General features: G+C 45.3%; 1 protein-coding gene across 1 annotated transcript; it reads right to left on the bottom strand.

Annotated features, from left to right (window-relative positions):
* Positions 1–4,790: 4,790 nt before the first annotated feature.
* On the bottom strand, positions 4,791–11,866 carry LOC109768529 (heat shock 70 kDa protein 14). The gene is made up of 10 exons (XM_020327263.4): positions 11,639–11,866; positions 10,036–11,269; positions 8,624–8,833; positions 8,397–8,492; positions 8,084–8,305; positions 7,151–7,345; positions 6,931–7,077; positions 6,691–6,840; positions 5,465–5,595; positions 4,791–5,383 (listed from the first exon to the last, which is right to left on the bottom strand). Exons 2-10 carry the CDS (start codon positions 11,203–11,205, stop codon positions 5,176–5,178), a joined length of 2,529 nt encoding a protein of 842 aa, XP_020182852.1. The 5' UTR covers positions 11,206–11,269; positions 11,639–11,866; the 3' UTR covers positions 4,791–5,175.
* Positions 11,867–16,095: the final 4,229 nt, after the last annotated feature.

Here is a 16,095-nt window from a genome sequence, read left to right as displayed (position 1 = left end):
TAGATAGTGGGTCATCAAGCACATTTTCAAGCCTAGACAAGTTATCAGCTACGGGGTTCTCAGCTCCTTTTCTATCAGTGATATGTAAATCAAATTCTTGTAACAAGAGAACCCATCGAATAAGTCTATGTTTAGCATCTTTCTTTTCCATAAGATATTTTATAGCAACATGATCAGTGTGAACAATTACTTTTGAATCAACGATGTAAGATCTAAATTTATCACAAGCAAACACCACTGCTAGGAATTCTTTTTTAGTAGTAGCATAATTTCGTTGAGCGCTGTCTAGAGTTTTACTAGCATATAGAGCAAAGGGAATGCAACACTAGTGTATGTGTAACGGTCAAAATTCAAGGCAATGGCTAGAAAGTTTCTTGTGGTCCGAACACACCTCGTTTTTTTATTCCATTGCTTTCGAGACCTGTGGTTTGCACTGTACACCTAATTTCACTTCATGTACTTTTTCCCATTCCTTTGCTTTGCTTTCCTCCAGTCCAAACACAGCCTTACTTGGGATGCCTTGGGCATCCCCAAGCTTGAACTCTTGTCTCTCTGTATTCTTCTTATATTGATACCTCCTCGACTTTGAACACTTCATCCACACAAAACTTAACAAAAACCCTTGTGAGATCCATTAGTATAATAAGGCAAATCACTACCTTTAGGTACTGTTGTAAACTCATTCCAATTTCATAATAGCATTATATCTACTATATTCCAACTTCACCATGGTTCATACCCCCCGATACAACCCATAGATTCATCAAAATAAGCGAACAACACATAGAAAACGGAATCTGTCAAAAACAGGACAGTTTGTAGCAATCTGAACATTTACCATACTTATGTAACTCCAAAAATTCTAAAAAAAATTGGAAAACTAAATAATTTGCATAGCAGTACTGTGTAAAAATTTCAGAAACTTTTGACGTTCCAGTAAAAAATGTGAATTCACGCACTACAGCCAAAGTTTCTGTTTTTGCACCGCACATAGCAAACAAGCAATCTAATCATCCTAAAGCCAAATCTTGGCACATTATTTTTATAATACAATGGATATATACAAGGGGATACTTATTTTTGAGAAACTTCCATGAAATTTTTTACATTGTTTCCATGAGCATGAACACAAGTGTTCAAGGTCGACCCTCACTTCTCCAATGCATAACCTTCCAATCACTTCTCTTTTTGAAAAAGTTTTTAGGCATAAGAGACAAGTAATTTTTTTTGTATTTTGCATTCTTTAAAAAAAATGTTTGTTTCGCCCACAAGTAAAGTAACAAAAACAAAAGGGAAAACAAAATCTACTTAGTGAAGAAAGCAAACAAGCAACCACGTGAATATCAACCACGCGCTATTGCAATATTGCTCCCCGGCAATGGCGCCAGAAAAGAGCTTGATAATCCCCAAGTGCAAGAAATCAATGTAGCAATTTCCAAAGGTGGAAGTGATAAGTACGGAGTGTCGAACCTACAAGGAGCTAAAGGTAAGATCAATATTCTCTCAAGTTCTATCTGCCACTGATACGACTACGTACACCGAACGTTTGCTTCCATCTAGAAACGAGAAATAAAACTACGTTGTGGGCATGAAGAGGATAGATTTGCATGATATCGGAGAACTAAAATATAAAAATAGGTGATGTTATCCTAAAGTTATAATATATTACAAATAGCTAGTGTGGAATAATGATGGATCGGTGTGCGGAATTGTCCTAGGCAATTGTTAACAAGATCGGTAATCATTATTGAAATTTTATATGAGGGAGAGGCATAAGCTAACATACTTTCTCTACTTGGATCATATGCACTTATGATTGGAACTCTATCAAGCATCCGCAACTACTAAAGATCATTAAGGTAAAACCCAACCATAGCATTAAAGTATCAAGTCCTCTTTACTCCCATACGCAAACAACCCCCTTACTCAAGTTTAAGCTTTTGTCACCATGTTCAAGTAGGGGATTACAACGGGGTGCGGGAAAGTGGACTGCTTAAAAGAGATGAGGAAGGTGATGAAGATGGTGATGTTGATGAAGAGGATCACCGCGGCGATGGTTCCCTCGGTGGCACTCCAGCGCCACCGAGAGAGAGGGGAAGAGAGTCTCCCCCTTGTGCTTCCTCCTTCACTCCCCCCCTAGATGGGGAGAGGTTCTCCCTCTGGTCCTTGGCCTCCATGGTGATGATGGCCCCCTCTGGCTTCCTACTCCATGGCCTCCAGTGATGATGGCCCCTTCGGCAGGGTGCCGGAGAGGACCTAGATTGATTTTTCGTGGGTACGGAGGCTTGCGGCGGAGGAACTTCTCTTCTAGGGTTCTTTTCGGGGGTTTTGGCATTTATAAGAATTTTTGGCGTCGGTCTCACGTCAAGGAGGTGCCCGAGGGGCCCACAAGTCGCGCGCCCCCAGGCTTGTGGCTTCCTCGTGAAGCTTCTGGTCCTTCCTCGATGCGTCGGGGGTATCTTTTCGTCCACAAAAAATCACCGTAAATTTTCAGCCCATTCCGAGAACTTTTATTTCTGCACAAAAAACGACACGGTAGTTCTGCTGAAAACATCGTCAGCCCGGGTTAGTTCAAATCGAATCATACCAAAACCATATGAAATTGTTGTAAACATGGCATGAATACTTCATAAATTATAGATACGTTAGAGACGTATCACCAGTCATGTCGCCCCCGCCGTCGATCAAGACACCACCGCGCTAGCCCGCAAGCGGCAGGGCAACGTGGTCATGCAGGGCGGAAATCCGGCTGGCCCCGCCGGGAAGGCACGCGCGTCGGGCACCGCCGCCACTGCGTGATCTGCCCGGCCGCTGCCGGAGAAGGTGGGAAAGGTTTCGGGCGTGAAGCACAAGAAGGTTCCTACGAAAAGGCTGGCGCCTTCATCAACTCCCTCCGCCCCGGCAATAGGTTCCCTGACGATGGCGTTCAACGGCGCTGCTTCCACCGCAGGCAAGGTGTTCGATGAAATGGTCGGAAGGTATGCATCTTCGATCCCTTCTACTTGCTTTGCCTTTCGCCATTGTGGTAACTCGTGACTTGATGTCACTCACTGTAGTGCCGGTTCGAACAATGCCGCTGCCGAGTTCGTCAACTTGTTGGACACCAACACCGTCAACATCGATCAAGGCTCGTTCGCTGATTTCGATTACAATGAAATGGAGGGTGGTGTGGATGATCACGATGGTGATGATGGAGTGAAGGAGGTAGATGAGGGGTTGTATGAGCAAGCGCAAGCAAAAAAAGCTCGAGATCGAAGAACTATACGATGTTGGAAGACCAAATCTTGATCAAGGCTTGGAGTGCAGTGTCTTTTGATACTTGCACAGGTACATTTCAAACCGCCAAGAGGTATTGGCAAAGAATCGAAGATCAATACTTCCGCATGATGGGGAAGCATCCCAATAGGACTCCACGCACCTTTCGATCACTCCAAGGTCGTTGGGACGTGATCAAGCCGATTTGTAGCTGTTTGGCTCCTTTCATGGAACAAGTTCGCAATGCACCTATAAGTGGAACCATGGAATCCTACTATGTGAGTTCGTTTTCACGTCCCATGTTGTGCAAATCATTTGTACCATTGAAGTGATTGTATCATTTGACATTATTTTAATTGTGTAGGAGAAAATTGCCCAACAAAGATACAAAGACATGGAAGCTTCCGAAGGCAAAAAAATTAAACTAGAGCATTGTTGAAACTTGCTCAAAGGGTGTGACAGTGGAAGTTGATTGACAGAGAATCCCCACCGAAGAAAGGTTCACTTACGAACATGGATGAAGATGAAGATGATAATGGCCCAAGAAACTTGAACAAGCGCGGTGACAAGAAGACAAAAGAGAAGATCAAGAGGGAACACGAAGCGTCGAGCTTGCGGGACAAGGTAAATGCCATGGTGCAATCAAATGAGTTGATGTTAGCGAAGACATTGGAGACAAAGAAAGAGTTGGCCGAGAAGAAGGCACGAGAGAAGCAAGAGAAGTGGCAATTGCTCAAGGACGAGGGGTTGCGCAAGGCGGACATTGAGGAGAGAAGAGCACGTGCCGCTGAGAACAAAGCCATGTCCAAGCTTCTTTCCGAAGAGAATAGGATCATGACATTGAACCGTGATGGCATGAACGACATCACCAAAGAATGGCATGATATGGCAAGGAGAGACATCTTGAAGAGGAGGATGCTAGCGGCGGCCGGTGCGTGTTTCAGTGCCGGCGATGTTTTCTCATCGGGATTTGGAACCAGTGCCGCTGATGCATTCAGTGCGTCCGGCGATGCTTTCGGTGCCGAAGTTGAAGTGCCGGCGATGGATTCAGGGGCAACGATGGCATTGATGGAGGTGGTGCGGAGTGATGACGGGTGAAAAGCGACCAAGATAATGATGGACGTGGTCGTCACTTTTGCATAAAGTCCTTTTGCATTTGTCATACAAAACTATGCTTTTGTTTACGCGCAAACTAGGTTTTATTGTTCGAATTTGAATTCAATTGTCGGAATCACTGTAAATTCGCTTATCAAGTGAATGTGCTTTTTTACGGGTCACTACGCGAGGTCTGCTCGGCCACAGCCCGATCTAACCGCATTTTGCGGGTCGGCATTATAGCGGATCTTCTAGAGATGCTCAAATCCCTTTCAACATAGCCAGTGCTTCTGCTGTAGCTGCCCTAAAACAATTGTTGGACACAAATTTCTGCACCATCTGTTGGAGATGCTCAAATCGTGATGGCTCAAATCGTGATGGGGAGGCTCCAAAGATGGATGGTCAGCGGAAGCACACAATTAGCAATAAGACAAGTCAGCTTACAGGAATTCAAGAAAGCTCTTAATAGTGACATAAATATTGTTTCCGTAGTGACCAAAAATTTCTGAATCGCTATGGGCCACCGTAGATAAAAATTACAACGTTATGGACCATCGTCATTGAAAAAATACACTGGAGACCATGGGTCACCAAGACCTCGACGAATGCCCTTACCCTGCATGCATCTGCCAAACGTCGTCAAAGAAAAGACCGCTACTGAAGGGACAAAGACGTCTAGAAACACTGCAGAACTCTCCATGTTCTACTCATATCCTCACAACGTATGAAAACAACCATTCCTGCTAGTCTATTTGCCCTAGCAGGCAAAAAGCACAAGAGAACTCAACTGATCATGGACATAAAATCTCCTCTGATCCACAGTTCTTAAGCCTGGGAAGGATCATCCTTATCGGTGTCCATTTGCTCCGCCGCATGCTCATCCTGAGCACCGTCGCTAGCTGGCTCAGCGGACTCATCGGCTCCATTTGATTGTTGTTCCGGTGTATGAGCCTCGGGTGATGGGGTTTCTGCTGGCGGCGGGGTCTGTGGCTTTGGCGCTGGCCTGGGTTTGGTCATGATGGGTTTGCAGAACCTACAAGACAAAGTAGCGGGACAATTGTCAGATACATACAGCTCTTTCAAAGGGGATTTCCTGTGAAGAACACCAACTTACCTGTCAAGCGCTTCAGCCTTCTTCTTTATGTCAGAAACAAGGAGGACGGGATTAGCATGCTTCGGTAGAGCATCTTGCTGCTGCTTTTTCTCCATTAGCCAGGTCTCTGCGGCCGAGCACTCATTAACGACCTGTATGAAACAATACAGATTAGCAACTCGTCTCATCTTTCTATAGTCTTTGTATACAGAAAGTTGCTGCTATTCCAACATTTTGATTCGTCACTTGGATGTAGCTTAGCCATCAGATTTGTGTAAGCCAATTACAATGTGGACATATACTCGTGCAACCACTCTTTCTAACCAAGGATAAATGTTCAATCTACTGAGTGCATCTAACTCGATATTCGAACATGTGAGTGGAGCAATGCCACACAACTACACGCTGGGGGTGTTTCTTACTCCAATAGGCCTTTTTTCAACAACAAAAAACCAGTACCCAAAAGTAGGTAGTTTTTCCAAGGCAAAGAACCCGATGTCATCTCATAAAAATTCCGTTCTTCACCCCAATGTCATGTATTACTACATTTGATCGACAAACTAGCATTTTAAATAAAACAATATAGTTTGCATCAGTTTGTATTAAAACAAATTTCAAGTTTTCAACGCCAATAGGAGTTATCTAACATTTATTTGCAACCACACCGAAACCATATATTTGACAATATATATCATTAAAGTAGACACGCCCAACAAAAGCAAAGAAGGTTATCCTTCTTAATTAACATAACTATTCTTCTACTCCAAACAACCATAACTTAGTTATACACTGACGTGCCATGCATACAATGCATAATAGATGCAGACTTTTCATGGTCTTCAGTGCACAACTTTGACTGCGTTTTTCACTTATGACTATAAAATAGTACAAATACATAACATGGCATAAAAGTATTTTGCAAGGCACTGCAACGATATCATTCATATATGCCTAGTCCATACACTTTGTTATATATTGCTGGTCAAAGTTATGCAACTAGTACCCAAAAGTCGAGTGTGCTATATTTTGTAACGGACTACTTTCTTCGCCTTTTTTACACCTACTGACAAAGATGCATTTTATCAGTTAAGAGCTGCACTTCAGATTGCAAGTGGAGATTTGTCTAGTCCAAACAATAAAAATAACTGACCGCTAGAATGGGAGGACTTTACGTCTATAGCAGATAAAGCAAAGAGTGGTGAGCATTTCTAACATCAACCAGTCATCGACTTCATGTTAGCGCATACCTTTTGTTTCTCTGATATGTCTATGTGATCAAACTTTTGGTCAGCAGACAATGCAGCCTCTCTAAAACTGCGGATGCAGTACACCAATTGCTCAAGAGCTGGACCTCTTTCTGTCCACTCTTTGTAGCGCATTTCGATAGGACCACCAAGCTGCAGAGGAGCAAAGTTAAAGAATCATCTAGAACCTAAATGAGAACAAAACCAAACAGTAAACCATATAATGCACCGGAAAAAGCATACCTTTTTCAGTTCTTCTAGTTTTGCAACATAGACTCCCTTGGTCTCATCCTCACCATCTTCATACAGCCAATCCTCAACCTCCTGAAGTTTAGCCATCAACCCTTCTATATCCTCCGACATGACAAAATCATTGTACTTCTCATGAATCTGAATACAAGAGAAGCTGACATCAGGTACTGCTCAGTCATAAACAATCATCAGAGCATGCAATTCAACATACCTTGTTACGCATGTCATAAACATAAGCCTCAACTGAATTTTTCTTGTCCTTAGTTTCTTCCATCACTCTGTCCTGAAGAGCCATTTCATATTCTTTCTCAACAGCTTTCTCTAGCTCAACAGTGCCCATCGCCCCATACACCAATTCAGCAACTGGAACATTTGTTTTCTTAACTTTCTTTTTTGATGGCTCAACCTAAAAGGTACACAAATTATTTCATATAGGTAATTGTCTTGCCCAAGAAAAATTATTTCATATAGATAATTGCTTTGCAAAAATATTAACATGAATAAACGAAACTAAAATCTTTAGTCCATAACTGCAAAAAAACATAACAGAGAACTGCTTTATTACCACCATAAGGATGGTTACAAGCTTTTTCATGGGGAAAATCAAGTGCTTACAAAAAAAATGACACAGAAACTTCTTTTGATACTCATAGTGAAATACTTAATAAGCACCATAAGGATGATCACTACCAAGCTCATTACAGAAATATTGTGCAATTATCTGACGAAGTACTAACTAAGCCAAATAAACCGAGATAGGTACATTCAAATCTGGGTAAACACAGATTTGAAGCTGCAAAGAAAAATAGCTCTTCAAAACATGCCGCAAGCAAAAGACCAGGCATACTAATCCTATTACACCCTCCAGTCCTTTTTAGTCTGCATATAAGTTTTGTCTAAAGAAGTATCACTACTTTGACCAAACTTATACAAAAAAGTATCAACATTCACAATGCCAAATCAATATTATTAGGTTCATATGATATGTAGTTTCATAGTATATATATTGATATTATATATGTTGATATTTCTTAATATAAATACGGTCAAATTTTACAAAGTTTGACTTAGCACAAATCTAATACGCAGAGTAGAAAGGACGGGGGGGGGGGGGGGGGGTACAATACAGAGAATAAAACAGTACCTTTGTGTCAGTATCCATTGGAACAGTTTTTTCCTCGGAATCTTGTGCCCCATTTTCAGCAGCACCCTCAGCAGGATCAGCAGCTCCTTTAGGTTCCTGCATATGGTCACCAGCACTAGAAGCAGGGTCCTGTGGTGCATCATCTGTCTCCATTCTAGTAGCATCCTTTGGCACCTCACTCGTAGATGAAACCGGAACTTCCACTTCCTCCTCTTCCAGCATCTGCATAGCGACGAAGCAAAGCATACAATATCAGAAAGATATTACATGATATCTCAGAAAAAAGAAAACTGAACACGGTATTGCAAATTACCGTTGCTGATTCAAGAGAGACTATCCCATGGATGTTGAGGCGAACTTTCACTTTCAGTTTAGCCTTCTCACCTTTGCTGGATTGGAAAGGACCGATCTGCATGTAGTTAGGTAGAGCAAAATCAAATCAGGCACCATTAGAACTTGCTAGAACCAGAGCTTATATCAGGCCCATTTCATTGCAGTTGCATTGCATAAGATTGGGGTAAAAAAAATAACAATACCCACCGTGTAAGTGCTAATTTTGTGTGTTATTTGCAAATCATCTGTGTCAACATTCAAAACATCTACTGCAAATGTACTGGACCTATAGAAGGTCAGAGCCTTGATGCTAGGCATTGGATTCCCCTTGGGGAATACAACAGTTTGTTGGGATTCATTGTTCTGAGCATCTGGCTTCCATGATAAAGCAACTGAAAAAGGAAACCCTTCATTAACCTGCATAAGGTTTAAAGCCAATGTCAGAACTAGGGGGTAAAGGGGTAAGAAGAGTAGAACCACATGTTCTCTTAAACAGTCACTCAGAAATGAATCTAACATCAGCATAAATTGCAACTTACCCAATACACAAGAGATTAAGATCACAGATATTTCATGCAGCATATATGACACTTGATAATCAAAATCAACTGAAAGCACCAGTAATGTAAAATCTCAGCAAATTTGAGGAACTATATTTCTTGCGAACATAATGAGCTATTATGAAAAGCAGATCCATAAGATCAAACAGATTATGGGGATCCCATAACTGAAGCTACATTCCGACAAGGCCACTGTAGCAAGCACAAGTCGACTGTGGACTGAGTGGTCCCCTAGGAACTTCTGCTTTTTCCACCTAACCTACTAGGTTGCAGCATGCAGTCAATTTTTTCGGTTTCCTTTGAATGTTGGAAACATACATAGCACAAATCAAATTAAAAGAAAAAGACAAAAGGAAGCACACTAGGCAAGTGCAGCAGGAGAAGGAAAGTGCTGCACGCCTACATGGCCTAGAAAGGAAAGGAGAAACAGGGCCACGTGCGGTTGGAAAACAGAGTGCGGCCACTGTCCTCACAGATTATGAGCTCAGCAAAAATTAGTTCAAATTGCATAGCAAGAGGGCACACAAAGTTGCCGTGCAATTGTAAGAGCTTAAAGCGGTCGTTGGCTTAAATTTACAGGTCAAATGAACACGCAACTAGGCCTCTCCACCAACATAATTATCAAGTACACCAGCAACCCCATGTATGTTAGATCTCACACACATTCCATCATTATAGGAAAGTTAGTGTTAATTTTTCTAAAAAGAAATATCATCTTTCACACATTACTAACACGCCTACTTAAAGTCAGGAAGGGGCGGAGGTACTCAAAATTTCAGATAAAATGCAACAAATGAACAAAACGATGTTAGCACAATGAATGCATAGAAAGACAAAATGAAGTCTGTAACAATTATAGGCATCAAAAGGTCAAGCTACCTTATATTACAGAAAGCTCATGTCCAACAGCTTTCTATAGTTCTAATGACATCTATTTATATTATAATTCTCATGCATATAGGGGACAATGCAAAATTTCAACACATTTAAGATGAACCATTGTGGAGAAAACTGAGACCACCGAAGGAAAGCAGCAAACATATGCAAGCAAGTGAATACCTGAAACTCCCGCACTTTGAACGTGGGGCTAAGAATAGCACACTGGAGAGCACATCCCCGGGCAACACATTCACTTGCATTCATAGTTCTCCTTGGTTCTTTTCCAAAGAATTCAGTAATTATCTTCATTACTGCAGGAACACGAGAGCCTGATCCAACAACCTCAACAAAGTGCAGACTTTCCGTCGTCAAGCCAGCTTCTGACAATGCCTTTTCCAGCGGCCCCTTCACACGTTCTAGTACTGGTGCGCTGATCTGTTCAAACTCATCCCTCTTAATGAATCCACGTACATCCTTCTCATCCATCAAGCACTCAATGTTCATTGGCGCCTCTGGATTGGCGCTCAGCATCTTCTTGAGCTTCTCACATGCCACACGCAACCTAATGCAGGCACGGGCATTCTGGTAGACATCGATCTTATACTCCTCTTTAAATTTTGCTGCAAAGTGCTTAAAAAGGGCTTCATCAAAGTCCCTTCCGCCAAGAGAACGGTCATATGCATGTGATAGCATCTTGAGCTGCCCCTTCTTGTAACCAACAATGCTGACCTGCATGCTGGCATTCCCAACATCAACAAATGCCACATTCAGCTGATCATTCTCAGGGAGATCAGTCTTGTAGATTCCATATGCCAATGCTGTCGCAGTAGTCTCATGGAACAAACGCAATGGCCGGAGACCAGCAATTGTTGCAGCATCAATAACAGCCCTCCGCTGCAGGTCAGTAAAATAGACCGGGATACCAATGCAGCAGTCAATAACAGCTGAGTTGAGGTTACCCTCAGCGATGGCCTTCAAATTGGACAGCACCATGGCAAGCAGCTGTGTGGGGGTGAATGAGCGCTCCTCCCCCAGATACCGTACGTGAACGAGCGGGAACCCATCAGGGCCCTCTGAGACACGGAATGGGAAGGCCTTAATATCATCCTGCAGCTCAGGATCAGCAAACTTGCGTCCCAGTAAGCGCTTGATCTGGGAGATGGAGTTCTTGGGGTTCATGGTGGAGTTGGCGGCGCCTGCAGTGCCGATGAAACGCTGCTTATCGCCAAAGCAGACAATAGCGGGGGTCTCCCGCTTGGACTCTTCATTGAGGACCACGTCGATTCCGCGCTGCCGCGCCACCCCCACAATGCAGCTCTCATTGCCCAGATCAAACCCCACCACACTCATCTCCGAACTGTCCTTTTTATCTTCCGGTCACTGCTGGTTCTGAGATCTAGATCGCGAACTACACCTGCACAGAACGAGATCCAGGAGTTAAGGAACCCTGAAAAGCAGTGGAAATGCATAAATCTCAACGTATATACCGCAAAACCTCCCGAATCCATAGCCCAGAGCCCAAAAAGTGGTCGAATTCAACCCAAATCGACCACAAACCCCAGATCCAAAACCTTGGCAAACCCATCCCTGCGGCCCTAAAGCAGTAGCAAAACTCTACAAACCGCAGCATAATCTTCAACGAAGTAACAGGCAACTACACGCCTGATCTAGAAACATGATCTAATGGTGAAAAGCCAAAGCGGATCCCAGCACGGGGAGATCGATATCGGCGCATCCGCCATGGTCGAACCAAGCGGGAGGGAGATATGGGACTGAGTCGTACCCGCGGCGTGGAGGCCGTTGCCGAGGCCAGAGAAACTTCTGCAGCTTTGCTTCTGGTAGCCGCCGCAGCTGAGGCTTCTGCAGCAGCTCTTTTTTCCTTGGCGAGGAGGAGACGAGCGAGAGGAGGTCGGGTGGTGGTGTATATACGGCGCCTGGTGGTCGTAGCGAATCCTCTAGAAGGTGGGCAAACCCTGGGTTCGCCAGCCAGGTCGGTCTGTGCAGCTAGCCTCGTATCTGGGCTGTCGGTTTCATGGGCCGCCTGCAAGGGGCAGACCAATGAGATAATTGACGTGTGTGGGCCTAATGCTCGAAACTGCGGGGAACGAGTCAGTTTCTTCCTTCACCTAAAAAAAAGAGAGTCAGTTTCTTCTTCCATCTAAGAAAAAATGTACCCTCGAAATTGTTTGAGCGCGCGTTTTGGAGGACACTAGTTGAGATTTAATTAATTAACCCATGTGCTAATTACGAAGAATCTTCACTATTCCTAACCGCCATGCACGAGGGACGTGACTGTTCGCTCATGTCTCTCGGAATCATCGCGTTTGTTTGATGCATCCCCTCGGGGCTATATATACCTGTAATTAATCATCAATAAAGACTACTGTTCACTTTTACATTTGTGTGTCTTGCCTCCCGTTTTATATCAAAACACGTTATCTGCACCTTGCTCCGTTGAGAGAAAAAGGCCATAACCGCCCCAGGCGATCTGACGGCGACGATGGGCGGGAGTGAGTGATGGTGGCGGTGACGCCGACGACAGCCCCGGCGAATCCTTGGATTCGGCCGGAGTCGGTAGAGGAAGCAGGTTTCATAGGGGACCGAGAGTGGAGGTGTTAGAGAAAGAGAGCGCTTAGCATCGTCAGTTCTTCTCAAGATCGGAGCAGGTGTGTACAACGAATGAAAGAGAGAGATAGGGAGTTCTTGGAAAGGAATTTGGGCCAGGAATTAGTTGTTGGAAGGGAGGAGAAGGAGGATTGAGTGTGGGGCAATACAGATCAAACTGATGGTTCGGGAGAGGAGGGATTTCAGGAGATTGTGGGAGTCAAGAAAGGAAGGGCACGAGAGAGCGGAACCTGCCCAATATGGATGTTAATGCCATTGATGGGGGATTGAATGTTCATTTGGAAAGTGAGGATCCTACGGAAGATTTTGGGGATTTGGCGAAGAGGCTGGTCTATTTCTCTGCTCAGGCCGTGAGCGTTGTCCATTCAACAGCCAGTGAAGACTCGTGTTCTTCCAGATCTCGGGTTATTCCCCTCATGGCTAACCTTTCTCCCTCCATAGTTGTGGGTGCTGGGAGGGGGCAATGGGGAAAAGGGGAAGGGGAAGGCGAAAGCGGGAGGTTCATCTCCAACAGCTAACCTTGGAGGGGGCGTTCCTTTGGCTTCGCCTCCTCTCGGGGCTAAGGGGAAGGCCTCTAGTCGCCGGGCTCGTGGCGATGTCCAACCTGTGGTCATCGACATGGATGACGCCCACAAGGCAATCAGCGGCAATCTGGTGGTGGGAAGGCTTCTGTCGCCATTCCAAGTCCACCCCAAGATCATCGTTAATGAGCTCCGAACAGCGGCATGGCAGATGCAGGGCATAGTCACCATCTAGGAGGTGGACAGTATCGACGGAAGATTCATCCTCAACTTCTCCATCGAGCAAGACAAGAGGTTGGTGTTGAAGGCACAGCCTTGGCATTACAAAGCGGGATGGTGTCATCTTTGCCTCCTTCGACAGAAAGGGAGATCCAGCGGACGTCGACCTCGGCATCATGGCCATTTGGGCCCAAGTACGAGGCCTCCCGTTTGAGCTAAAAACGGAGGCGATGGGGTGGACTCTTGGCGAGCAAATAGGAGAGGTCTTAGCAGTTTCCCATCGCAACAAGATGATTGTAGACAAGTATTTAAGGGCGCGTGTAGAGATTTTTTTTGCATGAACCACTTACGAATACTGTTAGTTTCACTCCCTTGGGTAGTTCAAAAGAGTTAGAATTTCAAGTTAGATATGAGAAGCTACCACAGTACTGTGACTGCTGCGGATTAGTTGGTCACATTTCCGAGCGATTTTGTCGTATCCCAAAAGAAAATAGGAAACTTGTGTATTCGAGCAATCTCCATGTTGATGCCTACTGGAAGGAACAAGACTCATCTCAGCGATCCCCAATCTTTTGGGGTCTACCTCCAAGTGAAGATATCCCGAGTGGAGGTACTAGCAGGAGGAATCTCTCCAAACCCTTGGAGGGAGCGGTGGTGGAGGTTACCTCGGCTGTCCGTGAGCTTGTGGTGGCTGATAAGGCTGCCATAGCACCGGGCGATATGACGGGCAAAACTTCGAGGGCTCATGGAGTTTCTGCAAGAGATGAGGCAGTGTCGGGGGCCACCCACCTAGGCATCCTGCCCGGCCAGGATGCCCGGGTTGGGGGGCCTGCTTCCCTCACCATGATGCCTTCTTGATACGTCTCCAACGTATCTATAAAAGTATTCATGTCATGTTTATAACATTTTCATATGGTTTGGGTGCAATTTTATATGATTTAAATGAAACTAACATGGACTGACGTTGTTTTTCAGCAGAACTACCGTGGTGTTGTTTTTTGTGCAGAGTCAAAGTTCTCCAAATGCATCGGAACTTTTTGACGATTTTTTGGAGGAAAAAAAGCACTAGAAGCTTCTGGGAGGGCCAAAAGAGCCACGAGGGCTCCACTACCCACCTGGGCGCGCCGGGGGGCCTGGCTCGCCCTGGTGGGTAGTGGGCCCCTCGAAGGCCATCTTCGCGTGATTCCAACGCTGAAAATCATATATATATATATATATATATAAACCCCAGAATAACCCTAGATCAGGAGCTCCGCCGCCGCAAGCCTTTGTAGCCATGAAAAACCAATCTGGACCCTGTTCCGGCACCCTGCCAGAGGGGAGAATCATCATCGGAGGCCATCTTCATCATCCCGACGGCCACCATGATGAGGAGGGAGTAGTCCACCCTCGGAGCTGAGGGTTTGTACAAGTAGCTATGTGTTTAATCTCTCTCTCTCTCTCTCTCTCTCTCTCGTGTTCTTGATTTGGCATGATCTTGATGTATCGCGAGCATTGTTAATATAGTTGGATCATATAGTGTTTCTCCCTCTCTATCTTGTTTGTGACGCCCCCGATTTGACCGTACACTAATCATGCACGCAAATGTGTACGATCACGATCAGGGACTCACGGGAAGATATCACAACACAACTCTATAACATAAATAAGTCATACAAGCATCATAATACAAGCCAGGGGCCTCGAGGGCTCGAATACAACTGCTCGATCACAGACGAGTCAGCGGAAGCAACAATATCTGAGTACAGACATAAGTTAAACAAGTTTGCCTTAAGAAGGCTAGCACAAACTGGGATACAGATCGAACGAGGCGCAGGCCTCCTGCCTGGGATCCTCCTAACTACTCCTGATCGTCGTCAGCGGGCTGCACGTAGTAGTAGGCACCTCCAGTGTCGTAGGTGTCGTCGTCGACGGTGGCGTCTAGCTCCTGGACTCCAACATCTGGTTGCGACAACCAGATAGAAAGGAAAGGGGAAAAGAGGGAGAGAAGCAACCGTGAGTACTCATCCAAAGTACTCGCAAGCAAGGAGCTATACTACATATGCATGGGTATATGTGTAAAGGGGCATATCAGTGGACTGAACTGCAGAATGCCAGAATAAAAGGGGGATAGCTAGTCCTGTCGAAGACTACGCTTCTGGCAGCCTCCATCTTGCAGCATGTAGAAGAGGGAGTAGATTGAAGTCCTCCAAGTAGCATCGCATAGCATAATCCTACCCGGCGATCCCCTCCTCGTCGCCCTGTTAGAGAGCGATCACCGGGTTGTATCTGGCACTTGGAAGGGTGTATTTTATTCAGTATCCAGTTCTAGTTGTCATAAGGTCAAGGTACAACTCCGGGTCGTCCTTTTACCGAGGGACACGGCTATTCGAATAGATAAACTTCCCTGCAGGGGTGCACCACATAACCCAACACGCTCGATCCCATTTGGCCGGACACACTTTCCTGAGTCATGCCCGGCCTCGTAAGATCAACGCGTCGCAGCCCCACCTAAGCACAACAGAGCGGTCAGCACGCCGGTCTAACCCTATGCGCGCAGGGGTCTGGGCCCATCGCCCTATGCACACCTGCACGTTGCGTACGCGGCCGGAAGCAGACCTAGCCTAGTGGCGTTCCAGTCCAATCCGGCGCGCGCCACTCAGTCGCTGACGTCAAGAAGGCTTCGGCTGATACCACGACGCCGGGATACCCATAACTACTCCCGCGTAGATGGTTAGTGCGTATAGACCAAATGGCCAGACTCAGATCAAATACCAAGATCTCGTTAAGCGTGTTAAGTAACCGCGAACGCCGACCAGGGCCAGGCCCACCTCTCACCTAGGCGGTCTCAACCTGCCCTGTCGCTCCGCCACAAAGATCCACTTGCGGGTACTCC

Source organism: Aegilops tauschii, chromosome 1, assembly GCF_002575655.3.
Source record: "Aegilops tauschii subsp. strangulata cultivar AL8/78 chromosome 1, Aet v6.0, whole genome shotgun sequence".
NCBI lineage: Eukaryota > Viridiplantae > Streptophyta > Magnoliopsida > Poales > Poaceae > Aegilops > Aegilops tauschii.
Note: the sequence above shows the minus strand (reverse complement) of the source record. Positions and strands in the feature narration are given on the sequence as shown.